General features: G+C 42.8%; 1 protein-coding gene across 1 annotated transcript in view; it reads left to right on the plus strand.

Annotated features, from left to right (window-relative positions):
• The window catches only part of DYNC1LI2 (dynein cytoplasmic 1 light intermediate chain 2), a 44,471-nt gene extending 19,470 nt beyond the window's left edge, over positions 1 to 25,001 (plus strand). Inside the window, exons 5-13 of the mRNA XM_075940046.2 lie at positions 586 to 752; positions 3,475 to 3,568; positions 4,166 to 4,301; positions 5,232 to 5,343; positions 6,528 to 6,587; positions 12,502 to 12,543; positions 13,058 to 13,175; positions 16,185 to 16,301; positions 21,994 to 25,001. Of these exons, the coding sequence (XP_075796161.1) occupies positions 586 to 752; positions 3,475 to 3,568; positions 4,166 to 4,301; positions 5,232 to 5,343; positions 6,528 to 6,587; positions 12,502 to 12,543; positions 13,058 to 13,175; positions 16,185 to 16,301; positions 21,994 to 22,097 (950 nt within the window). The 3' untranslated portion in view covers positions 22,098 to 25,001. The remainder of the gene's footprint in view (positions 1 to 585; positions 753 to 3,474; positions 3,569 to 4,165; positions 4,302 to 5,231; positions 5,344 to 6,527; positions 6,588 to 12,501; positions 12,544 to 13,057; positions 13,176 to 16,184; positions 16,302 to 21,993) is intronic.
• The last annotated feature ends 1,249 nt before the right edge of the window (positions 25,002 to 26,250 follow it).

Raw genomic sequence — 26,250 nt, forward strand, 5'->3', positions numbered from 1 at the left:
GAGCTGAGAGAGGGCAGTGGGGCAGAGCAGGCTGCCATGGCGAGTAAGGGAAGCCAGACCCCTGCAATAGGCCCGTTCCAGGCCCCGTGCTACATCACTTGGAGGAAGAAGCTTTGGTCTTGGGGAAGGGGTGGAGTGGGGCAGGGCCTACAGGGGGAGTTGTTCTGGACCCTGCACTTAAGGGTCCTTTATGAGGAGGGATTGCATCATCCCTATTTTTAATGCTTAGAAAAGTTGAGATCCAAGTTGGAACATTTTTAAAGGATTCTAATGTTCACAAGATAAGAATCACTAAATACTCCTGAAAATGTTGGCCCTTGTATTGAAATTACAGGTATGCTTTGGGTTCAAAAGCTGAAAGCTAGTAATAGCCAAATTCCAAAATCTTTTTTTTTTTTTTTTTTTTTAATTTGGAGAAATTATACAGTTTCTGAAGTCCACATTCTTTTTTCAATTCATGCCTCACCTTAAACAGGTTGTTAAAAAGATGCTCATAAACATAACGTGAAATAATTTCAGATAACTTTGATACAAATTTTAAAAATTTATTCCCATCTCTTACCTTACAAAGATCTTTTTTCATAGTTATAAAGGAATTCCAGGAGTATGTGGAACCTGAAGAAGGCTACCAAGGATCACCACAGAGAAGAGGTCCATCATCTGGCCAAGAAGATGAAAATGTTACTTTGCCACTAGGAGAGAATGTGCTGACTCACAACCTTGGGATCCCTGTGCTAGTGGTTTGTACAAAGGTGAGCTTGAACTTGAGTTTATTAGAAAGGTTAGTTACTTATCCTTTTGTAAGATACATTTGGTGCGGACATTTGCAAGCTGAAAATGAAAGTTCTGGATTTAGAGTAGATACACTTTTTAAATAAAATTTTGATGTGTGTTTAGATTGTAAGTTTTTTATTTTTATTCTAGAAGTATTGAGAGACTAGTCAGGTCTTTTCAGTTTGGCTGAAAGATATGAGGTCTAAAGGGTGGACTTTCTCCACCTTTAGCTTAAAGAGGGAAGATGTTTTATCAAATCTTTTCTCCGGGTTTTGAGGCAGTTGAAATAAATGCTTCATTTTTTTTCCATCAGGTTTCATTTAGGCCAGGTATACACTAGACCCGACAGCTCAGCTTAAGGTGTGCAACTCCAGCTACGTAGAACACATAGTTGGAGTCGGCTTACTTTAAGCCTAGGTTTGTGGTGTCCCCATAGCAGGAGCTGACGGGAGCCAGTGCTCCCGTCGACTTCCCTTACTCCTGGCAAGAGAGAGAGTACCAGACGCTGGCGGGAGTGCCATCTGAGTTCGAATTAGTAAGTCTTAACTAGACTCGCTAAGTTGAAATCCGGAAGATTGATAGCAGCAGCATTTTATCCATTAGTTACTTAGCTCAGTTTCCCAAATGAATGCTGATTAATACAAGGGAAGATGTGTACAGTAAGATCTCGAAGTCACAAATACCAGAGTTACGAAGTGACCAGTCAACCCCACACCTCATTTGGAAAGGGAAGTAGGTAATCAGGCAGCAGCAGAGATCAAAACGAAAAAGCCACCTTTCCCTATACAGAGCATTTTCCAAACTATGGTCCGCGGCCCGATATCAGGCCACGGAAAAAAAATACCAGGTCTCCTCATGGCTGCCGGGAGGGGAACAGAGCGGGGAGGGGTGGGGCGGGGGAGGAACGAGCCGCCGGGAGGCAGTGCTGGGGGCAGTGTGGCTGTCCCGGTGGAGATCCGGGCAGACGGGTGGGCAGCCAAAGCAGGGCTGGGAGCGGCAGGGCTCTCCCGCGAAGATCCAGGCGGGCAGCGAAAGCAGAGCCGGGAGCAGCGGGGCTGTCCTGCAGAGATCCGGACAGGCAGGCAGGTAGGTGGTAAAAGCAGGGCTAGGGGCAGTGGGGCTGTCCCAGTGGAGATCCGGGCAGGTGGGCGAGCAGGCGGCGAAAGCAGGGCTGGGGACAAGTGGGGCTGTCCCACCGAGATGTGGGCAGCGAAAGCAGGGTTGGGAGCAGCGGGGCTGTCCCGCAGAGATGTGGGGGGGAGAGCGGGCGGGTGGCAGAAGCAGGGTTGGGTGTAGCTGGGTTGTCAGGCGGCAGAGATCGGAGAGGGCAGGCGGCGGAACTGGGGCTGCACGAGGGGAGAGGGAGAAGGAAGAGGAGGACAGGAAAATCAGCTGCCGGAAGCAGGGCTGGACGGGGGCATCGGAGCTGACTGGGGGAGATTGGTGGGTGGTGGGGGGAACCGGCCATTAGAAGCAGGGCTGGATGGGGGCAGCAGGGCTGGATTGGGGAGATCGGAAAGAGAAAGTCGGGGGAGTGGGACTGACCCGGGCACATGCAGACCCTGGCAGATGAGAGAGTCTGGCTGGGGATTCCATTTTGCCCCCTCCCCCCCCACATACCCTCCCTGGAGTAGTTACGAACTGCCTGGCAGGTAGATACACTCAAGACAGCGTGAGCATATCTACCAGCCAGGCAGCTAAGGACTAATACACCTAATTATAATAAAATGTACCTAATTAGAAAATACCAGGCATTTTATATGTCTGGTAATTTCTCAACTTCTTTCCCAGACAAAACCTTCAAATACCAGACTGTCCAGTACAAAACCAGACACCTGACAACCCTACCCTTCCTTGCACCCTCCCTCTTAGCCAGATACTCTACCCCCAATCTGCTCCTGCTCCCGCCTCCTGAAGTGCTCATGTGGCGCTGGGTCCCCCAAGCCCTGGCCCAGGCTGGGTGGAGGATGCAGCCAGGTGAAACACTGAAAATTTATTCATTTTTCATTCTTTTTTTTTATATGCGTTTATATTTTTGGGCTGCAAAAGACAGTACTGAAAAAAATGGGTTCCAACTAAAGTAAAAAGTTTGGGAAACCCTGATCTAGCCAGCTTTCTATCCATCTTACAGTCCATCTATCCAATCCATATTCCCTTAACTTGCTGGCAAGAATATTGCGGGTGACTGTATCAAAAGCTTTGCTAATGCTGGCACTGGAGGCTTTGGGAAGACCAGAAACAACTTATTTGAATATTCATCATTTGCTTATTGAATATGCAGATATGCAAATGAATGTTACCAGACCTCCAAAAGCTCGTGAATGGATTTACTGGTCCCCGTGTCAAAAAGTTTGGGAACCCCTGCTATACAGTATAATACTGTGCTGAACATAAATTACTAAAAATGAAGGGAAAATTTTAAAAAAATATGACAAGGAAACTTTCTGTGCTTATTTCATTTAAATTAAGATGGCTTAAGGCATTTTTCTTCTGCATAGTAAAGTTTCTAATCTGTATTAAGTCAGTGTTGAATTGTAAACTTTTGAAAGGACAGCTATAACATTGTGTTCATAGTTACAAACATTTAAGACCTATGATCAGCTTCCATTCCCGGTGTTCATGTTCTACTGTACATCTGAAAACTTGAAGAAAATGCAAGTTCTATGCAAGGAAGTGTTAAGTGGCTTTTTTTTTTTTCAGTGTGATGCAGTGAGTGTGCTAGAGAAGGAACATGACTACAGAGAAGAACACTTTGACTTCATTCAGTCACACATTCGTAGATTCTGCCTACAGTGTATCCTTTTCTAATCCGAGGATAGTGGGAGAACAAAATCTGAAAGATGGGGAATATATTTTATTATATCGTGTGTGATGGAAATAAAATAACCTAAGGCAAAACTGCATCTCAAATTAACTTCTGGTATTTATAGTAACTTAATGTATAGTATTTGGAGTGTAGCTGTGAAAATATATTAAGAAGTTTTAAGTTTTCTTTTATCTGAAGCTATACATTTGATCGAAGGTCTGTTTCATTCTTTGATAAAGGACTTCAGTTCTGAGATGTACCACATTACTTTTTTTCCCCAGAAATGTGGATTTCCATTTTAAGCTTGCAGCCTGTGGCTTTTTTCAACATTATTCTGGTGTCTACATTGGTCAGTGTTTTTAAAGTTAAATCTTATTTTCTAAATGACATGATTCCCCTACTTCCCAATGATGCTGAACACAGATAGCTTCTATAGACCTCTAAAAATTAAGGCGTTAGGTGCCTAACTTTAAGCACCCTACTTTGAAAATCTTGGCTGCTACTCAATAGAAAACTTCATATCTTTCAGTTGAATTTAATGTTTAAGTTCTATACTTCAGACCTTTCCTTAAATGCAATAATTAGATGGAGCTGCCTTGATTTATACGTCAGTTAAGGAAGAAAAGAATCTTGACTTGTTGTATAAGTACATTGTACATAAAACGTATGGCTTTCACTTTACCACACCTGCCTTAGTGGTAGAAAAAGATGCAGTTTTTATGTAAGTTGATGTAAGAAATATATTTTTCAATTTTTTTTGTTTTGTTTTATCTGACACCCTTATCACTGATACGTATGTGCTGGATAACAAAGCAGCCCTTGCTGGCTCTGCTCTAGGAGAGGAGGAAGCTTTCTCCCCAGGAGCAGGGATGGCAGCTCATCCAGCACTCAGTTAAATTCAGAATTTGTTAACTGGCTGATGGCAATGCTGGTTAACAGAGTTTTCCACTTAAGAGAGTGCCTGACAACAACTTTTACAGTATAAGGAGATAATACAAGTGAAACTTGTGCACCTTAAGATTTAGTGCATTTTATTCTTCAACAGAAAATAAAATTATCATTTAGATATGAAATATTCTGTTCTAATGTATGAAATTTAAACTTGTTAAAGTAGAACAAAAACCAGTTCTTTCCAATAAACAATTCTTCATTAGATCCATAATAGCTTTTCTCCAAACCCAGCCTCCCTTCCCTCTGAAGATAAAAATCTCATTCCTGTACATTTGTAAAGACTGATAGCTAAATATCAACATGCTGGTAGGAAGCTGGAAACACCATGTAGGCATGTTTTCCAATAGATACTGTCTGGGTTTTGGGGGGGGAAGTACTTGCATTGTTTTAGGATTCAGTCCCTAGATTTATAATAGTCTAACATATGTGCTTCCTTGCATTCCACATTAGCTTTAAAAAAGTATAGTAGCCATAGATGTATTTACTTAGTGATAATGCCATCTTCATGTCTTGGTAAGCATAGTATGAGTGTTCAGTGTGAGAACTGTGTAATGACATCTTAATGACATGGTAAAACTGTTACAAAGGAAATACAGTAGTATGCTAATAAGATTGCTTGCTTAAATGTGCAGACATTGTGCCAACAATCTTTTGAGTCTAAAAATTCAAACCCTCCCTTAAAACTTTTTTTTACCTGTAGACCTGCTGGTTGGGACAATGAAAAGAAAATTGCTATTTTACATGAAAACTTCACAACGGTGAAGCCAGAAGATGCATATGAAGACTTCATTGTAAAACCTCCAGTAAGAAAGGTACAAAAGCGTTACTTTTTGAAGTTCAATGTAAAGAAATTAGAAATCACCTCACTTTATGTGGATGGCTGAAATTGATTATTGCTAACATAGTATATCAATTTTTACAGTAATATGCTTTTCTTCTAAATGTTAAACCACATTTGAAGTACTGGCATACATTCTTCAGTGGTTTAGGGCAGGGGTTATAAATACTTTTCTTGCTGGGCTATAAAACTCTGCAAATCAGCTGTGCCACAACAACTTTTATATGTCTTCCCCTCCTCCCCCCTCCCCCCAAAAAAGGGGCTAGATGCTGCATTTGCAGATAGCAAGGAAGGACACTAGCTCAGGGCCTCATGCAACAGGGGGCCCCGCAAAGCTAAGTTACCAGGCTTTGGTTTCAGCCCCAGGGGGTGTGGCTTTGGGCCCTGGGCTGCAGTCCTGAACAATGGGGTTTTGGCTTTCTACTGTGGACCCCAATGAGTCTAATGCTGGCTATGCTTGGCAGACCCCCTGAGGTCTGCTCTCACATTCCCCAGGAGGCCCCAAAACCCTGGTTTGGATTTGTCCCTGGCCAAGGGATTTTTTTGCTAGTGTCAGACTCTACTTTTTAACACTCATGGCTAGGGTTGCCAGATAGTTTAACCAAAAATACCGAACACTTATTCCCTCCTCCCTCCCCCCCCAAAAAAAAAAAACTGGGGGAAGGGAGAAAGAGGGAGACCAAAGTTGTTGAGCAAAAAAATAAAAACAAGAAAAAAAGATCCCTGACAGTTATTAAGCAAAAAACAAACCAAAAAAAATCCCAAAATACCAACAAAAACAAACAAACAAAAAAACCCAGCATGGCCCCTTTTAAGGGGCTTTTTTGCCAGCGGCATCTTGTTTTCTTCCTCTGTGCCAGAAGACATTATCTCTGCAGAACCAGGTAAGTGGGGAGACCGAGAGGGGGCTGGTAACATATGCATGCAAAAATCATGTCAAGTCCATAACTTGAGTTTTCTTTGCCAGACAGAAAGACATAGCAAACTTAGTAATAGTAATTCTGCACCTGAAATAAGCCAGAAGTCATAGGATGGATATAGGGGAGAGAATCTGGCGAATGAAGTGGAAAGGAGTTGAAGTTTTTTGTATGCATCTGTAATTATTTGTAGTTTGGGTGACCACTTTCTGTTTCTAAAGAGAAATGTATTGCTCAACAGTTAGTCCATGAGAAAGAGTTGGCCGCAGAAGATGAGCAAGTGTTCCTTATGAAGCAGCAGGTAAGAAAGTGAAAATGAAGCTATTTGAAATGAAAGATAACTTGAATTAGACAATACTTCACTTCGAACTTTTCACAGTTATATGAAGTTTAGGGCATTTTGTTTGCAATATTTCATTTTTGATTGAGTATCCATTATTCTATTTTGCAGATTAAAATGAAATTATAAAACTTTGCCTAAAATGTCCATTTTTATTTTATTTCCATCCATATCAATAGACAATATAGTCACAGTTTTCAAACTTCATATTCCTGCTAGTGGAGGGTGGATGCCTTTGAGAAGACAGAGGAGCCACCAGGAGTACTCAACACTCTGGAAAAATCAGGCCACTTTTTGGTGCTGAAGAATTGTGGTTCTTCGAGTGATTGCTTATGTGCATTCCTATGTGTGCACGAGTCTTGGAAGACTTTTCTCTAGTGGTACCTATAAAGTCAGCTGTAGCAACTCACAACATCATACATATACATATACATATATATATACATATACATATACATATACATATATACACACACCACACACACACACACACACATATACATATAAAAAATACAGGGCTCGTCGAGCAGCGCGGTTCTGCGCTCTGCATATGCGCAGATCGTTCCGCGCCGGCTCTTCCAGGGTGTAATCTACTCGCCACAGGCGAGTATATTACACTGTTTGTCGAGTTAGGTGTGTGTGTGTGTGGGACGGACACACACACACACACACACACACACACACACACACACACACACCCCCACACACACACCCCTCCCTGCTGACTCAGCAACTACTTCACTTCTTTCTTCTGCCAGTGACGGTTGTTGGACTGTTTGGACTTCTTACCTAACACGTAGTAGCGATGTCAGTGTGCAGTCAACTATACAATTAACTATTAAGCCTAGGCTTATCGGTTAATCTAGTCCACTACACTCATTCTCTGCACCTTGCTTCCTCTGTATCAGCGGCAGTAAGGTGCAAGGGAGTGGTAGTCGTTGTGAGGAGCTGGCGTTGAGCAGGCTCCCCATGGCCACCAGATCCACTTGTCTGTTGTCCCTGTCCCCCCGGCACGGAGGATGAGAGGGGCTGGCTGGAGCCAATACTCACAGGTAGCTGGCTTTTAATCCAGCTCTCCGCATATGCTGGCTCCATGGACCCACATTCCCACCCCCACCCGCTGCCTCTTACAGAGGTAGGGGAGCAGGCAGGAGCCAGTGCTGAGAGGAGCTGGCTTAAAAGCCGGTTTCCCCCAGCATCAGCTCCCCAATGCCACATGTTCTCTCCCCCTTTGCTGCTATCTCTATCAGAGACAGCAACGTGAGGGCAAAGGGCAGGGGAGGCATAGAATCACACAGAGCAGTTTAAACCAAACCACAAAATAAAGAAAAATTACCCTGAGGGCAACTAGACTCACATTTCCCTGGTACTCACTTCTAATTTTCTCTTTGTTCAGTCCGTTCCCGTGGCCTGAACTCCATGGGGCGGGGGGGAGGCCACAGTAGTCCTGCTGGGGTTTAAATCATTCTGTGTGTCAACTCCCAGTTTAGCTCTCCCACACATAGAAAGCAGGCAGAGGGGCTATATCTAATTCAAATTTCAACCCTCTATCTCCATTGGTTCTCCCGGTCCCCTGGCTGAGACTTTTGGTAGGTGCTTTATTTAACTCCTTAGTCACCGGGTGTTGGTCAGCTCTCCTCCTGTTCTTGACAGTGTCAGAAAATGCATGGTGGTCTAGCTAACTTGCCAGGCACTCCTGCCTCCATTGAGAGACCAGAGGTGTGATGGTGATGACTGACAACACCGCAGCAATGTTTTATATCAACAGACACAGTAGTGCTCACTCTTCTTCCCTGTGTCAGGAGGCCATTGCACTGTGGGGCCTATGCATCTCCCGCAACATCTGCCTGCTGGCCTCAAGCCTTTCGTGAGAACAGAATAACCTCTCGGATCACCTCGGTCTATGTTTCAGTCCCACGAGTGGTCTCCAAGTGGATGTTGCACTCTCCATTTTCCTCAAGTAGGTTCATCTCCAGGTAAACCTGTTTATGACCCGTCTTAACAGGAAGTGCTGGCAATTCTGCTCCTTCCAGGAGCATGGCAGTGGGTCACTGTTGGATGCTTTCCACTTAATGTGGACACAGCCACAGATATGCAGGGTCCTCCTCAAAATTTGACAGGATAAAGTGGTCATCCTGGTCATGGCCAGGTCCATAACACTCCCTCTGGTGCCAGACCTGCTGAACCAAGAGTTGGGTAGGCTACGCCACCCAAACTTAGCATTGCTCCATGTCAGAACGTGGATGATCTATGGCTGAGCCGTCTCGAACTCCAGTGTTTGGACTCAGTCAGGGAGGTGGAACAAGATTTCTACCAAGGCAACATACCTAGCTAAATATAAGCGATTCTCCCTGTGGTGTTTCGCCGGGGTACTCCCCCCTCTCCAAACAGTTCTTGGTCTCATTGCTCCTAGATTACCTGCTTTCTTTAAAGCAGCATTAAGGTGCATTTGGCAGCTGTCTCTGCCTTCCACCTGGGGTCCGGACCAACATCCCTCTTGGGGACCCAGTAGTGAGTCACTTCCGTTAGGGGTTGGACTGTCTCTTCTCTCCAGTGTGGCAGTCTTTGCCCTCTTGGGACCTGCATTTGGTGCTCTCTCATCTTATGGGCCCTCTGTTTGACTCCCTGGCCACCTGTTCTTTAGCATACTTCTCATACAAAGTGGCCTTTCTGATAGCGATTACTTCAACCAAATGGATGTCAGAGCTAGGAGGTCTCATCTCTGAGCCCCCTCACACTATTTTTTATAATGACACAATGCAGCTGTAATCCCACCCCTCACCCTGTCCTACTTTTCTACCCAAGTTAGTGTCACCTTTTCATGTCAATCAGGATACTTTACTCACTGTATTCTTTCTAAAGCCACATACTACAGACAGGGAAAGGGCGCAGCAGTCCCTGGATAATGGCCGAGCCCTTGCTTTTTATCTGGAGCATACCAAACCAGCGGTTCCCAACCACCGGTCCACAGACCAGCAGTGAGTCACGAACCACTGCTTGCCAGGTCTTGGCACTTTGCCAGGCCATACCACCAGCTGCTAATGAGCCCTGCCTGCTGTGGAATTCCGTCCCCTATAAGGTGTGTGCCTGCATGCACACTGAAAATTCTCCTAGCGCCCTCCCATGGTGAGTGTCGCTGCGGACTGCCCTAGTTCACCATGGCTGGAGCTGGAGCCACAGCGAGGCTGTCTCTACTCAGGCAGACTTACCATGGCCCTGGTTCCAGCTCTTGCAGCAGCCACACGCCTGGTCTCCAGGTCTTCATGGCAAGCGGCTGCCCTGAGTTCTTTCAGTTGTGGGTGGTGTGTTCAGGACCAGCAAGCAGAGCTTTTGCAGCCGTGAGTGTCCTGGCCTTCATTGGTATTACAGAGGATCAGGATAGAGGCCCCAGGGAGTTGTGCTGGGTGCCCATGATTTCTGCCCCTCCCCCAGCAAGGCCCAGTTTCTCCCCTGGGGTCTCCCCTGCCAGCTTGGGTCTACACCACATGTCTGGCCGCTTCCCAGCGTCCTGGTGCAGCACAGCTGGTAGCACCAGTTGGAGTTGTGTGGGAGGAGCTGGGCTCCCTGACTCAAACCAGTAGGTGGCAGGGGGTCTAGTCAGGTGGGTGTCGTGTGCCTGAGATGTGCACAGGCTGAGTGACCTTGCACTTCTAGGCCCTGACTGTTAATAGCATAGAGAGGAACTCTCAAGCCACCAGAAACATTCACTCGCCTGTCATCTGTGCCGCAAACACCGCTGATCCCATGCATGTGTCGGGCTGGGCTATTGCCAGGTCTGGAAGGGCAGGAACGGGGTTTGCCGCACAGCAGAAGTGTCATGTGGAGCCTGGTATGGCAGCCTTAGAGCAGTCGCAACCTAGGCACCAGCGCGCAGCTGGGAGGCAGTGTAGGACTAGGTGAGGGGGCATGGCAGGCACTGTGACTTCTGGGGGTGCCGCTAGTTCTGGAGGGACTCTAGAGATATGGGGCTCTAAGAGGTGGGGGCTGGCAGTAGGAGGCTCTGGGGGCGAGGCTAGTAGTAGGAAGGCTCTGGGATCAGGGTTGGCACTGGGGGGCTCTTGGGACAGGGCTAGTATTGGGGACTGGCACTGGGGAGGGAGGCTCTGGGGGTTTGGGTGCACTGGAGCTCTGGAAATAGGCATGGGGGACTGGTGGTGGAGGGCTGGCGATGGGGTTGGGTGCAGGGGTCTCTGGGGTCAGTGGCTGGCGCTTGGGGGGTAGTGAAGGGGTGGAAGTCTCTAGGTGTTAGGGCCAGCACTATGGGACTCTGGAGGCCAGGGCTTTTGGTGGACTGGTTTTAAAAAATAATAATAATAATAATAATAATAATTATTTGCATGTTCATTTGCATAGTAAATATGCAAATGTTGGCAGTCTGCCAATCATTTTTTAATGGGTTTGCTGGTCCTTGGAATCAGAAAGGTTGGGAACTACTGTACTAAACCAATCCAGCAGTCGATGCAGAATGCTTTTTATTTCCATTGTGGACTGCATGAAGGGCCTCCCAATTACATTACAGTGCTTCTCGTCCTGGATCACTACATACATCAAGCTGTACTATGAATTGGCCAAGATACTGACCCCAACTGTCATAGCCCATTGAACTTGAGCTCAAGCCTCACCATCAGCCTTTCTGACACAGTTCCTGATTCAAGACATCTGCAGGGTGGCTACATGGTCCTCAGTGCACACTTTACAACTCATTACATCCTCACTGAGCAGCCCCAGGATGATGTGACATTCAGCAGTTCTGTACTGCACTCTGCAATGAGGTCCAACCCCCCCTCCGTTTGGAATGTACGTGAGCAATCAGTCAAAGAAAGAACCATTACTTATATTTGTAACTGTTGTTCTTTGAAAGGTGTTGCTCATGTCCATTCCACACTCACCTTCCTCCCCTCTGTTTGTTCTGGCATGAAGGAACTGAACCAAGGGTATATATACAATGCTGTGAGGCATCAAGGGGCACTACAGCTGACCCAATGGGTATTGCTAGGGAAAAACCTTCCAACAGTTGTGCATGCAACATGTACACATATTGGAATGGACACGAGCCAATACATCTCAAAGAATGACAGTTACAAAGGTAACCGTTCTATTTGGTAGCCTCATCTTGGATTCTCAAGTTAGAAAACTGAGGCATACGTTTTCCAAAATGGAATCCTATAACCCTTTTGGATATTTGCAATAACTGAAAATACTCTTGTCTGTGAGTGGATATGGCATGTTGAGATTACATTGGCATATTTTCCCATTTGATGTATTCAGGAACAAATAAATGCTCATTCATATAGCAGAGAAGAAAAATAAATGGTATTAATATAGCAGAAATAATTGCAGAATGTTTGAAATTGGCTACAGAGATATGTAAACCCTAAAAATGATGTGAAATTGTTCTGTAAAGTATCAATAATAATGCAGTAGCCAAACTCCAAATTAAAATGCTTCCTCAAAAGCTTTAATATATAAGCAAACGCTTTGGCATGTGCTTTTAAGATGTTAGACATGAACAAAGCCAGCTTTCAGATATGCTGCATATTAAGAAATATGTACAGTAAAGAAATGAGAACATGAGAGTGCCATACAGTTGTATGTATTTGGATGGGTGTGCTTGAGAGGTTCTAAATTGAGCTGTAAGAATCATTCCACATCAAGATTGAAGTGTTAGTGAAACTGTACAAAGAAACTTTTGTGTACTTATTACACAGTATTTAGTTCTTGTAATTGTAGTGCCCTCTAACGGTAACATTTGGAAATACAGCTATAGAATAAATGGTTAAAATAATACATGGTCAAAGTCCGCTTCCCTGTTTTTATTTGAAAAGTGTGTAGTTTTGCTCAGGTATGTTTACAAATCACTTTACTATCTTCGCAGTCTTTACTCGCCAAGCAGCCAGCCACGCCTACAAGAGCATCTGTAAGTATGCAATAGTAGCTTTCATGAAAGGGGGGTAGCTTTTCTTAGACCAAGAAACTATTCATATGGTCTATAAACAAGGTACAGACTAGAGCCCCTTCTCTGAACGACCAAATATGAGCATTCCTTTATAGAGCATGATTCTAATCTGTGGGAGGCATATTGTACAGCTCATTAATGTAATTATGAGCTAATGAAAAAATTGAAATTATGAAGTGTTTGTAGGTATTCAGATATAATGTGACAGAATGTTTAACAAATAATTGTGGACACTTGGCATTAAATGATCCGGAAACTGAGTTGAATTTAGACAATGTTGTAGTAATTGTGTATATTAGTGCAGAGGCCCTCGTAAGTTTGGCTCTTGTAAATAATTTTTCAGTGTAAAAGTGTTTATGCATCACAATATCCAAAAAGGTAAACGTAGAAGATTTGTATGTAGAACAATATTTATAGACTGTTGTAAATTAGTCTATTAATTCACTTACTTGGATTTGGACTGTTTCTGTCTAAGGAATCTCCTGCAAGAGGACCTGCAGGATCCCCAAGAACCCAAGGCAGAGCTGGTCCTGTCAACGTTCCCAGTGCCTCACCAATAACATCAGTTAAGAAACCAGATCCAAATATTAAAAGTATGCATTACAATTTTGGTATTTTACTAGGCATTTTTTGTTTCCTCTTAAAAAGAGAAAAACACATTGGTTTGGAGATTGACTGACTGATACGCCATGTATGACACACAGTGACACATCCTTAGCATTCTAAGTTGTTTTCTGAGACACTCATTGCTTGAAGTAGCATTACACTGTTGTCTAGCAGGTCAAAGTTCATATACATTAGTGTTAACAGTTACCTAAAATAGTATAACTTGACTCTTTCTCAGCCAACTGATGTATTTCCCTCTCATCCCCTCTTTCCCACCCTTTTTTGTTTTGTTTTTTCAATTTCTGCCATCTGATCGTAAATCTAATTTTACATTTTTATCTCAGCTATTTCTACTAGAACCCAGAATTGACCTTTTTTCCCTGGTTCTCATAGACCTTAAAGCCAAAAGGGACCACCATGATCAATCTAGTGTGGCCTCCTGCACATCTCATGCCATAGAACCTCACCCACTCCTATAATTAGACTATAGTTTCCATAGTGCTTCTGAATTTAGAACTTACAAATATTTCTAAGAAGATGGAGATCCATTTTTCCAGAACCCAGGACTGACTTTTCTCTCTCTCTCTTCTTTATGTACATTGAGAGAGGTAAGGAAGAAGGCATTCCTCAATGCCATTCTCTCTCACTTGGATATGTAGACTGCTCTTGTCAGAGTAGTGTATTTATCTATTGCCGTTTAATACCCATCGATCTGTGTCTGAGCTTCTGGATTTTCAATGAGTAGCTATCTGCTGAGTCAGGCTTGCACAACTCGGAAAGCAGCGAGGGCCATATTACTTGAAAGAAAATAGCTGAGGGCCGCACGGGGAGGTTTGGGGAGGGTTATACTTTATTAAGAATTTTTCAATTAAATCACACACACAATTTTTGTAATTATTTTAATTTTTATTTATGAATGCAGATCACACCAAAGAGATGAGGGAAACATTTCCGAAGCATTTAAGAAATAAAACAAATCAGAGAAACATTTAAGTTACTATGTATTTAAATGTTTTAAGCTTTAAGGATTTGTAATTAAGTGTCATAACTAAGAAATTAAATGTAATTAGGATAAAAGTTTTTATGTAACATTGTAGGATTTGACCAAAGTATATAGCGGTGAAGTTTTCAAGGGCAGAAGCTGAATTCATAACAATAGAGCTTTGTCTAAACATAGATGTTTACCATTCAAACTAACTTAGTTTTAATTCATACATGGTGTAGTTCTGGTGTAGACCTGTGTGTAGACACTCTTATTTCAGCATGTATCCTGTTTTGATTTAATTGGTCAATTTTTACCAATTTGAGCATAATTAATATAGGACAATTTTATTCCAAGACAAGTGTCTATGTAGAAACTTGCACTGATATAACAAAAGCTATGAATTAAAACTGGATTAGATTTTGTCTAGACTAGGATGTAAAGGCGCAGTATTAGCCCATACTGACTGAGGCATTCTAAAAGCCTAGTGAAGACAAGGTTTTGTAGGTGTCAAGATGTGTTAGGCTGATTGAGTGCCCTGGTAACAGCCTAGCTTTAACATGCTTAACACGTATTATTACACTTACACATTTACAGTATATCTTTATTTTTTTTTTTGTCCTGTATAAGATACTCTATGGGGACAGTTTATCTCTTATATGAGGGAGAAAAATTGTTCTCCTTGACCTTTGGTGATAGGTCAAGAAGCAATGGGCTTAAATTGCAGCAAGGGAGGTTTAGGTTGGACATTAGGAAAAAATTCCTGTCAGAGTGGTTAAACGCTGGAATAAATTGCCTAACATTAGTGTTCTGGAAGAGGTAAAGACCATCAATATCAAGGCAACTTTGAGAGGTATCACCGGTGTTGGCAACTTCTCTGGACTGATCACATTGTTCAGATTGCAGAGCATCACCTCCTTAAACAGTTCCTGTTTTCTCAGCTGAAATAAGGATACTGTAATGTAGGAGGACAATGGAGGCATTATAAGGACTTGCTAAAGGGTAACTTAAAGAAGTGCAATATTGACATTGACACTTGGAAGACACTCGCCCAGGGATCACTCAAAATGGAGAGAAGTCCTATGCAATTACTCCCTGCATTTTGAATTTGCCCGCTGACAAGTGAAGGAGGAGAAGAGGCACAGGAGGAAGGAGAGACTAGCTTCTAGTCATGGTCAGCAGCCTCCTGCTGTACCTGGAAATATCTGTCCTCATTGTAATAGAACTTGTGGTTCAAGGATTGGCCATATCAGCCACTTGAGGGTCCACAACTCCCATGGAAGATGATGATACTCAGCAATGAGTGATTTCCCATGATCAGGCTTACAGGAAAAACAAAAATCATTGCCTTGAGCACTGGGCCATTAAGTTCCTTAAGTACCATTAAAGGCTTGCACTAGAAATTCTAGATTAATAAACAGGTTTATACTTCATATTTCTAACTTCACATACAAGAATGATACACACGCACCATAAAATATACACATTCAGGGCTCACAAGTTCTTGAATGATAGGTTTTTTGACCAGTTTTGCATGAAGCATATTTAAGTTGTGCATATGCGTATTCAAAACATTTCCATTACAAATATGGGTGCAAAGCATCACACATAGACTTAAGTTGAAATTCTTTGCTGCTTTTCTCTAAGGTTCAGTGCAGAGGGTGGAGCAGTCTGAGAGAGATAGTACTTTAACCCATCCACCCTTCACCTTAAAGATTCTGGGCTGCTTCAGGATCTCGTGTATCCCAGAATTCTTTTAACAATCTGTGCTATAGCCCTGTCCCTACATGTCTCCTGTGCCAGAGTGCCCCCCTTTCCCACCGTCCGTGCATATTTGCAAACAGGCTGGGTAAGTGAGAGTTTCTTATACTTGAGATTTTTCTCTCTTGGCTAGTGGGTATAAAAGGTATTTTTTCTTAGCACTTAGAGAAATGTAGGGATACATATATTTTGGAATTTATGATTAAAAAAATGGTTTGAGTAATTTTATATTGGTTGTTTATTTTTTAATTAGACAATGCTGCAAGTGAAGGTGTGTTGGCTAGCTTCTTTAACAGTCTGTTGAGTAAGAAGACTGGCCCTCCTGGGAGTCCTGGAGCTGGAGGAGTGCAGAGTACAGCTAAAAAATCAGGTATTGAAAATCTTTGTTGTTACAGAATGTTTTGCATGCTTTTAATGTTTGACTTGGGTGGGCCACATTTAAATCAATGTGCTTATCAGTTAAGCTGCTCAGTCAGATAAGAGCTTGAGGGACATGATATGGAGCCAGTATATAAAGTCTCTTTAGAAATGAAATAGACCAATTCAGATGTGCAGATTTTTGGGTTGGCCATTGAATTTGCTATAGCTTGACCCTTTTAATGAAGTTGCATTTCTGGGAAATAAACAGCACTGAGCCTTAATTATATTCTGAAGGTGTTAATCTACCATGTAGTTTAAATTTTATTTCTGAAATCAATCTATGTGGCACTTTGCTATTACTTACCTGATAGGAAGGCAGCTAGCTTAATTGTTTAAGGCTGCTGTTTCCAATCAAATCCCTAAAATCTCTCTGGAATTTAAATTAATACATATTAACTGCTATGAAGGAATGTGTTAAAACTACAGTAATAAGTATTAAAATAGTGTCATCAGAAGCAATTGACAGCATTGATCAAATAACTCAATCATACATATGTAGTTGGCTCCAGTGAGCAGTTACAGTGCATTGAAGGGACAAAAAAGTTAAACCTTCAAGATTTTTGGCACCTGCGTCATAACAATGACTGAATTCAGTTTTCTAATACAGGCAGTCCCCGACTTACGCGGATCCGACTTATGTCGGATCCGCATTTACGAACGGGGCTTTTCTCGCCCCGGAGCTCACGGGCAGCGGGTTGCCACCCGTGTCCTCCGGGGCGAGAAAAGCTTCTCCCGGTCTCCCTGGTCTGCTGGGGGGGGTCCAGCAAAGCCGCTGGACCCTCCCCCCCCCAGCAGACATGGGACACCCGAGCAAAGCGGCAGCGGCTTTGCTCGGGTGTCCCTGGTCTGCTGGGGGGGTCCAGCGGCTTTGCTGGACCCCCCCAGCAGACCAGGGGGACAGTAGCAAAGCCGCGAAGCACGCCAGCAGTGGGACAGCCGCGGCGCACCTGGACTGTCCCGCTGCCCACGTGCTCTGTGGCTTTGCTCCGCGTCTCCCAGGTCAGCAGACCAGGGAGGCGGAGCAAAGCCGTGGAGGACTTGGGCGGTCCCGCCACCCCCGTCTCCCTGGTGCAGCTAGTGCCCCACCCCCTCCCCCCCAGCTTTTCTTGCCTACCTCTGGGGTAGAGCAGCTGGGGGCTGCCGGGTTGGTCCCGCAGCGCCGCTCCGGACCAACCCGGCAGCACCCCAGCTGCTCTGCCCCAGGAGTCCTGATTCAGCCGCAGTTTCAGTAGCAGCTGACTTGGGGGCGCCTGGGTTTCTTAAGTTGAATCTGTATGTAAGTCAGAACTGGCATCCAGATTCAGCCGCGGTTGAAACTGATCAGTTTCAGCAGCGGCTGATGCCAGTTCCGACTTACATACAGATTCAACTTAAGAACAAACCTACAGTCCCTATCTTGTACGTAACCCGGGGACTGCCTGTATACATAGTCAGGGCTTGACAAACAATTCTAGCCCGGAAGAGCCAGCGCAGAGCGATATGCGCATGTGCGGAACGATATGCGCAGAGCGCAGAACTGCGCAGCTGATGAGCAGGGCTCGCCGCCACTCGGCGAGCCCTGTACGTAGTTGTTGCATAATAATTCCTCCCAAAAAGGCAGCTCCCAAGATTACCTTCCTTTACAGCTGCTGTACCCATGTCACCTTTCAAACTTTAATAGTGGTTTCCTGTATTTGTTTTCCATTTAATTCATGCTTCTGTGTACTTTGAAAACTATTCATAATGCAGTGGATAAATGTGTCTCTTTTTAAAATTTCTCAAATTATTCAGTATTACAAGAGGGCCAACTAAGCCCTCAATTTTCTTGCACTTAAAAAAACCCATAGTTACTCTGATACCAATATGATAGCTGTAGTAAAGGAACTAGAATAGAATACTTATCACAGAGTTGAAGCATGTAATTTTTTGCCATATAACTTAAATATTGAAAGGTTTCCCCCATTATATTAGTTTCCATCCTCTCAATTCATATGTCAGTAAGGGCTTTGGTCAAAATTAAAAAAAAAACAACATTCAGGCAGAGATTGAGCATAGAAAATTTCAAATGATGTATATTCGGTAAAGCTGTATATGAAAAAAAAAAACAGTAAAATGGAAACTCTGCGACGAGAGTATTACATTGTCAATAGTTATGTATGAAATATGGGTGGATGCCATTAAAAAGTAAAATGTGTGCTAGTACACACCTGTAACAGAAGTGGATGATAAAACTAAAATACACCGCTTTTTAAAAATGGCACAATGGACACCACCCCACCCCGCCCCCCACACACACACACCTCACCTCCTCTCAGACAGTTTGTGCTCTTGATTCTTAAGCAGCACAAAATTAAACTTTCGGCTAAGATAAGGGCTCCCAAGGGTTTGTGAGGTAGTGAAGAGGATACAATGCTGGAATTATACCTCTTTCATAAAATCTTTGGGTCTGGCCAAAGGTCCACGACGGAGGGAGAGGTTGGCAATGGCAGGAAAGTAAAGGCAAGTTTAAGTGTCTGAGGAGCATATTGGCACTGACAGTTGCTCAGATTAGAAAGTGTGTTATGCATTGGCGCCCTATTCTACACTAATAAACATACTAAAGTAGTCTTGGTGTAGTGATTATTAAATACACAACCTGAAAACCCCTTAGAGGGGCCTGATTTTTAGGCATGCTTGGTACTCACTGAAAGTCAAGACCCTTTATAGTGCCTCATTCAGTACCCAAAAGCACTAGTTTCTGAAAATATAGACAAAGGTTTTCTCCAGACAGCTTTGCTACTGTACATCACAGCAATCTTGTTGGTTTATTTTAATCAAAATAGTAATTAATTGGCAGTGTAAAATGTCAGGACTCTCACTTTTTTTCAGTACAAGTTTGACCTCCCTGGTCCAGAACCCTTGGAACCTCAGTGGTACCGAACCAGTGAGTTTTTTTGGATGAGGGTAGGTTAAGGCTCCACTCCCAGCCATCAGCCCAGCTCTTGGGCGCCAGCCATGGTCACTGGGCTCCGCTCCCAGCTGCACTGGCTCTGCTGCCACCAACTTTGGCCAGAGCTGCGCTCTCCGCTGCTAGCCTCGGCCGCACTCGTGGACTCTGGCCCCGTTGTCACCAGTCCGGGCTGCGCTTTTGACACTGGTCACCCCCACTCCCAGCTAGCAGGCTCTCTTGTCCAGCAATACCCATGACCCTGCCAAACCACGGAGGTAGTCGGACTAAAGAGTACCAGATTTTAGAGTTTCAACCTGTGCATCTGCTTCAGTAATAAGTTTATTCCCAGTATACTGTTCAATGAGTTCCACTAGTGTTACCTTTCAGTGGGAGGAACTATATGGCTATGTCTTCTGGCATTTCTTTTAACTCAGATGCCCATCAGGATGGTTTAAGAGTTGTATTTTTTTCCAAAACTTGAGCTAGTGTTTAAAAGAAGTTCCTCACTTTGGCAGAAGCCGCTTGTACAGTGTCTGCCTGACCTATGTGCAGCACCTCTTATTTACTTTTTGATGTCTTCAGACACAGGCCTAGTTCTGTTTTGTGAACAGGTTTTCTATGTTTCTTTTTAACTCAAAGGTTTTCAAAGGATGCGAGAAATGGGCTTTTGTGTTAATATTTGTGTGTACACCAACTAATTTCAAAATAAGTACTTTTCAAACAGATGCTTCAATACTCATACTACTTACATGAATATCGCTAAATTGTTTCTACTTGAGTCTGTATCTTAACCCTTTCAAAAAATAATGTTAGCTGTTTTTAACTTCGTTATGTCTTTGTACTTTGGAAAAATGACTGCTTAGAGATTTAAGTGCTATCTTGCCACTTAATGTTTTCAGCATGTACCCTGGGAAAAATTCACCTAATATTTCACACACATTTCTGAGCTGGAAAACAGATGCCTGTTAAATTCTTTGGCTGTGCAAAAAAAAAAAGACAGTTGGAGGAAGCTGTATATAATTACATAATTAATCTATTTTTTATTGAGTGTATGTCTCAAAGCTTTGCTTTTATACCTTAGCATTTGCGTGGTTTAACTTGGGAAAAAAAATGTATCCTATAAGCAGGGCTCGACAAATAATGTAATCTACTCGCCCGTGGTGAGTAGATTACAACCCACAAGAGCCGGCGCAGAGCGATCTGCGCATGCGCAGAACCGCACGGCTGGCGAGCGGGGCTTGCCGCCGCTTGGCAAGCCCTGCCTATAAGGATGTTAAAAATTGTATAAGTAGGGTAACTGTGTATCTACTTAAAATCTTAGCAATTATACCTGCACAGGCTTTGCAGTATAAAGCTTAGCTGAATTTAACAGAGACCACTTACTATTAAGCATCAGCTTGTTGATTAAATTTTAACATCCCTACTATCATATTCGAATCCAGATTCAGACCGTGATAAACCAGGATACAAACAGACTAATAACTCCAAAATACTAGTGATCAGTCTCTAACTCAGGGGTCTCAAACTCATGGCCCGAGGGTCATCTACAGTCTGGATCATATTCACAATCTGACTAGGGAGACCTGGCAGCTGGGGGGCAGGCAGGGCATGTCCAAACCCATTCCCCATTCCTGCTGCCGTCCATCCTCCCTCCCCCTGTTGTACCCGTCTCCAAGGGACCTGACTGTGGGGATTGCTGGAAGTGGTCTTTGGTGTGGGACGGCAGCAGTGGTTGCACTCCTTCAATGGTGGGATCTGCGGGGAAGCAGAACACACTTGCTTCACTTCCCCAAAGATCCCACTGCTGCGAGAAGTGTGGGGAAACCCTAATGCTGCTGCCACCCCACACAAGGCCTTCCCCAGTAATGTCCAAAGCAAGGGTGCCCGGGGGACAGGGTGCCTGGGGGGAGAGGGAGAGAGGATTTGCAGAGGTAGGAAAGGGTGGGGTTGGGGAACACTCCTCTTCTGCCTTTCCCTTAGGCTGCCAGGTCTCCCGTGTGGATTGCGAATATGTCCCAGACCATAGATGGCCTGCAGCCCGAGAGTTTGACTTCTCTGTTGAAGCTGAACTGAATATTAATCCTGATAGATAAAAATCTGAATGGTAAAATCTCCCTATTTGTACCCCTATTGTAAAGTATATGTTGATTTTAATTAACAAATGCAACACATTTAAATCTAATTCTTCATTCAGTATTAAAGAATGTAAAATTTGTGCCCCTTAGGAAAATGAAGAATTTTAGTTTCACTTTTGAAGATCAACACAGTTAATTATGAAGGAAACAATGAGAGTGATTCAAAACAAACTAATAATACCTTGTAGCAAGTGCCACATTATATCATAGAATTTTTCTTATGCAACTTATTAAATATTTCAAGATTTCCATTAAAAAAAGTTCTTGAGTATGACCCACACAATGGTCTATACTAATGATGGAAGAATTGTTTACTTTAGTTTTTTGGAAGAAACATCTTCACGAGATTGTTGTTAAAATTTTAGTTGTCATAACAAGGTACATCATCATACATATTTAAAAGCTGAATCACACAGAAGTGTCTCTTAAGGGCTAATCTATTTCTCATTAAAGTTACTAGGATTCCTACAAAAGGCATTAATTGATAAATGAATCAAACCCTATGTTTTAGGCAAGATGAATGAAATAAAGAGAAGTTACATAAATATTTTCAAATAATGAATTTGAACTGCATTATTTATTATTTCTTTTCTTTTTAGGACAAAAGACTGTTTTGACAAATGTTCAAGAAGAACTGGATAGAATGACTCGCAAGCCCGATTCCATGGTAACAGCAAACTCTCCAACAGAAAACGAAGCTTGATATTGCTTAAAAATGTATATATAAATGACCAAATAACTATGTACATTGATCTGATAAGACCAGGATTTTTCTGCTATGGCAGATGCTGTAAGTTTTCTTGGGGCAGGGGAAATGAACTTAAATCTTCATTGGCTTGTCCCAGTATAAAGTGCACATTCAGGAAGTTTGCATATAAAATCCCTCTGTATAAGATAACCATTTAGAGTTTATATAGGGCAATTGTAATTTTGGAGATAAGCAGGTACAACTGCATTTCTTGTCGTGAAGAGCACAGAGAAGCAAAATGCAGAATTCCTTTTGCAATACTACTACTGACTGCACGCAAAGCGAGAAAGACATGAAATCCCTTTTGAGTTACTGGAGCTGGTCATTTGTATGTTAGCAAATGCATTGGTATACTTGGAAAGGTGGTGATGTAGCACAGAAGTAATTAGATGAAGGAGAGAGAAATCCAGGTAAGAAATGCAGCACTAGTAGGGAGAACACAAGATATGTCTCAGTAGGAATAAAGAATGCTGACGGGATTGGAGATGGAACACAGATACTAAATCCTGTGGTCAACATAGGGCAAATAATCACTGTTTTAAAAGACTTCTTGAAATTCAAATTTCCAAGCCAAACACTAAGCATCATGGGAATTATTCTTGTTATAAATTGTGTCTTTACTTTAACAGAAGATGTATAAGATGCGGTGGTACCCTTTTTTGGTGTAGCTGATACAGGGAGAAACTACAACTTGCTTAGATCCAAGTGCCTGGCACAGTGTGTGATGTCTTTGGAAGGTGCTTGAACTAATTGTGCACTGTAGTACAAACAGTCACTGCTTGGTTTTATTTTAAAATCAGTAGTTTTGACAGTTATATTTAATTTCAAATCCTGTTTTCTGATTGTTCCTGCCTTGTTTTTTAAATGCCAAGAGGTTAGCCTATTAAGAGTAGTTGGTGACATATCATTTTCCCATAATGAAATGTGCTACAGAACTCTCAAATATTTCTTGTTTGTAATTAAACAATGACTACCAAGCTTAAACTGATTCCTGCCTTATACCTATGGAAGTTTATAGACTTTCAGGGTTCTTGTTCCAGCCATGTAGGCTGCAATCTGCAGCAGACTCTCCAATTCTAACTGTAAACTGAAGAGTATGAATGTGTATACTGAAGAATATAGAATCAGTGACTGTTCAGTTTGTACGTTCCCCTGATGGTAGCATTTTCATATGGAAAGTTGTAGTTGTCCCCTGTTGCTGTACAAAATCGTGTCCTTGATCAAACCGTCATTCCGTAAAACACTTCTACAGTTAATTAAATGGCACTTTGATTTTATCACAGTATATTTGTTTTACACATAAACACTACCATAAGTTAACAGTTCCAAGCATATTCTGTGCTCTGAAGGGGAAAAAAAACACAATTTGAATTCTTCAAAGTTTACTTTTTATTGATATGATGAACTTGCTTGTTGTACTAAATCTGATGTCTGGATATAGCTTCCCTAATATATATCATTACTTAAATATGCAGAATTAGATTGACCATTAACACAGACCTGGACATAACTTCAAAACTCATGTTAAATAAAGAGGCTAGCTTTTCCTGTTTTTGTAAGTCTGTCTAAACATTATCTAGAAAGCTAAGAGTATTTACTTGCCTCTGACAAACATTAACATAAAAGCATGTTACTTGTGCCAGTTTTATTCTTGAAAAATATATATTATGTTTTCCTTTTTTTAAAAACTTTTTATAATGTTATGACCTTGAATTACACATCTGTCTAAATGGTTGAAAATTGAGAGGCTGTGGATAGCAGATAGGTTATGTGGTTATACTGCCTGGTGTAACAGGTGCCAGTGACAAGATGAAGTAAAAATAATCCTGTTACCACACCAGAAGAAGCAATTGAATACTGTCTTGTGACATTGAGATTGGGGAATAAAACATCAAAAGCAAGACACGTAAATTGAAAAAGTCTGTGTTTCTAATGGTATACAGTTGTAATGAAACCTGTGCAAAACTGCATATTTGTATTAATGTTTTGTCATTTGAACTGATAAGCACTTTCTGTATCAATATGGCTAAAGTTACAGTTTATGTATAAATTCTCTTAAATCTACTAAAACTGAGCAAAAGCCTATAACGTATTATACAATTTGTCAACTGTGTAGAGGATGCTTCTGACAAAACAGAAGTTTTGATTTCCAGTTCTTGCAAGTTGATGCTCCTAGTTTATTGGAAGAAACTTTGTAAGTAATGTAGTGTCCACTGTTTGCCAAAGTCTAGCAACTTTGGAGAGCTGCACAGTTGTTTTTCTGGTGTTTTCGAGCATTGGAACCAAAGGCCAAACTGCAAACAGCCTTTACATTTTAAAGTAAAATTTATTTTATTTGCAAGATACACTTGTATGTTAGACTGTTAAAACTATTATATGACTTATATTTATATGCATTATAGTGATTGCATCTACTGTTCTGTTTAAACTAAAAAAATTAACTTATCAACTTGAAGATAAGGCAAGTATAAAGGTTAAGGATTGGCCCTCCATAAAAATGCTATGGTTATGCTGCTTGATTTTAAGTTTGCACTTTTTATTGGCGTTTTAGAAACTGTTTAAACTGAACAGAATTTGTCATATTTTATTTAATTTAACTACGTTGAAGGTGACTGCTCTGTACATCATGAACTTAACAATATACATGCTGTAAATGAAAGTTAACTGTCCTGTATACTAAGTTTATTGATGTTTTTAACTTACAATTAGGACTGCAGATGTATCAAACACAAACTTTAGTTCAGTTGTATGGCTTTAACCAGGTGCAGTATGCAGTCATGTGGAATCTTGCTTTCTAGTGCTGGCAAAAATGAGGACATGTCTTTAGTTACTGGCTTCAATAAACACGAATCCAGACTGCTTATAATGTGCCTTTTTTATTAAATGAGACAAATTCGAGAACTCCTTTGAAGGGGACACAATCTCAAGGCATGTATATAACAGGCACAGTTGACTCATAACTGAGATTCAGCTCTGGCTTTATTATCAAAAAGTGCCATTGCAGATCATATTCTTGCAACAGTTGCACTAAATTTAGTGGGAGATGTTTACATGCATAAGGCAGTCAGTACAAAAAAATGTTGCTATGTTGTGATCCCTACCCAACATAGCTGTGCAGGTAAAAGCCCCTAATGTAGATGCTGTTATGTTCACAAAACTGCTTTTGACAGTACAGGCAGTCGCTGAGTTACGCGGATCCGACTTATGTTGGATCCGTACTTACAAACGGGGCTTTTCTCGCCCCGGAGGACGCGGGCGGCAGGACCGCCCAGACGTGCCGCGGTCGCGCCGCCCGCGTCCTCCGGGCCGAGAAAAGCGGCTCCGTGTCTCCCTGGTCTGCTGCGGGGGGGGGGGGGGGGGGCGCAGCTAGTGCGTGCCCCCCCCCCCCCCCCCCAGCAGACCAGGCTTTTCTCGCGGACGCCTGTGTTAGAGAAGCTGGGGCGCTGCCAGCTTGGTCCCCGCAGCGCTGAGGTGCGGCGCTGCGGGGACCTACCCAGCAGTGCCCCAGCTGCTCTGTTCCAGGTGTCCAGATTCAGCGGCTGATTCCAGGAAGCCCCGGGGCGGAGAAACTCTCCCTCGGGCTTCCTGTAGTCAGCTGCTGGTCAGTTTCAGCAGCAGCTGAATCTGGACGCCAGTTCTGACTTACGTACAAATTCAACTTAAGAACAAACCTACAGTCCCTATCTTGTACGTAACCCGGGGACTGCCTGTATGGCTTATTATGCTCCAGGTGGTGGGGCTTTCAAAGCTGCTGCAGCTTTGCTCCCGGTGCCTCTGGTCTGCTGGGGATCATCTCCAGCAGACCAGGGACACCGGGAACAAAGGAGGCGGAGGGGTGCTGGGGTATAAGATGAAACCCTATCTTTTAATTAAAAAGATAGGGGGTCGTCTTATACGCCCTATACGCTGGAAAATACGGTAAGAAGCTGCAGGGCCAGTGCAGTTCCCTATTCTCTGCTAAAAGCTCCCTCTCCTTGGCTGATGTGGTGAGAGATACGCCTCCTTACTAAAAATTGATTTAGTTTTGGCTTCAGTGCCCCCCTTTCTTCCATTATTTCCTATGTTTAAAGAATTCAGTATCTCTAAAAAAGCTGGCTTTTATAACTTA

The sequence above is a fragment of the Pelodiscus sinensis genome, chromosome 12 (genome assembly GCF_052426305.1).
Source record: "Pelodiscus sinensis isolate ZL-2025 chromosome 12, ASM5242630v1, whole genome shotgun sequence".
Lineage (NCBI taxonomy): Eukaryota > Metazoa > Chordata > Testudines > Trionychidae > Pelodiscus > Pelodiscus sinensis.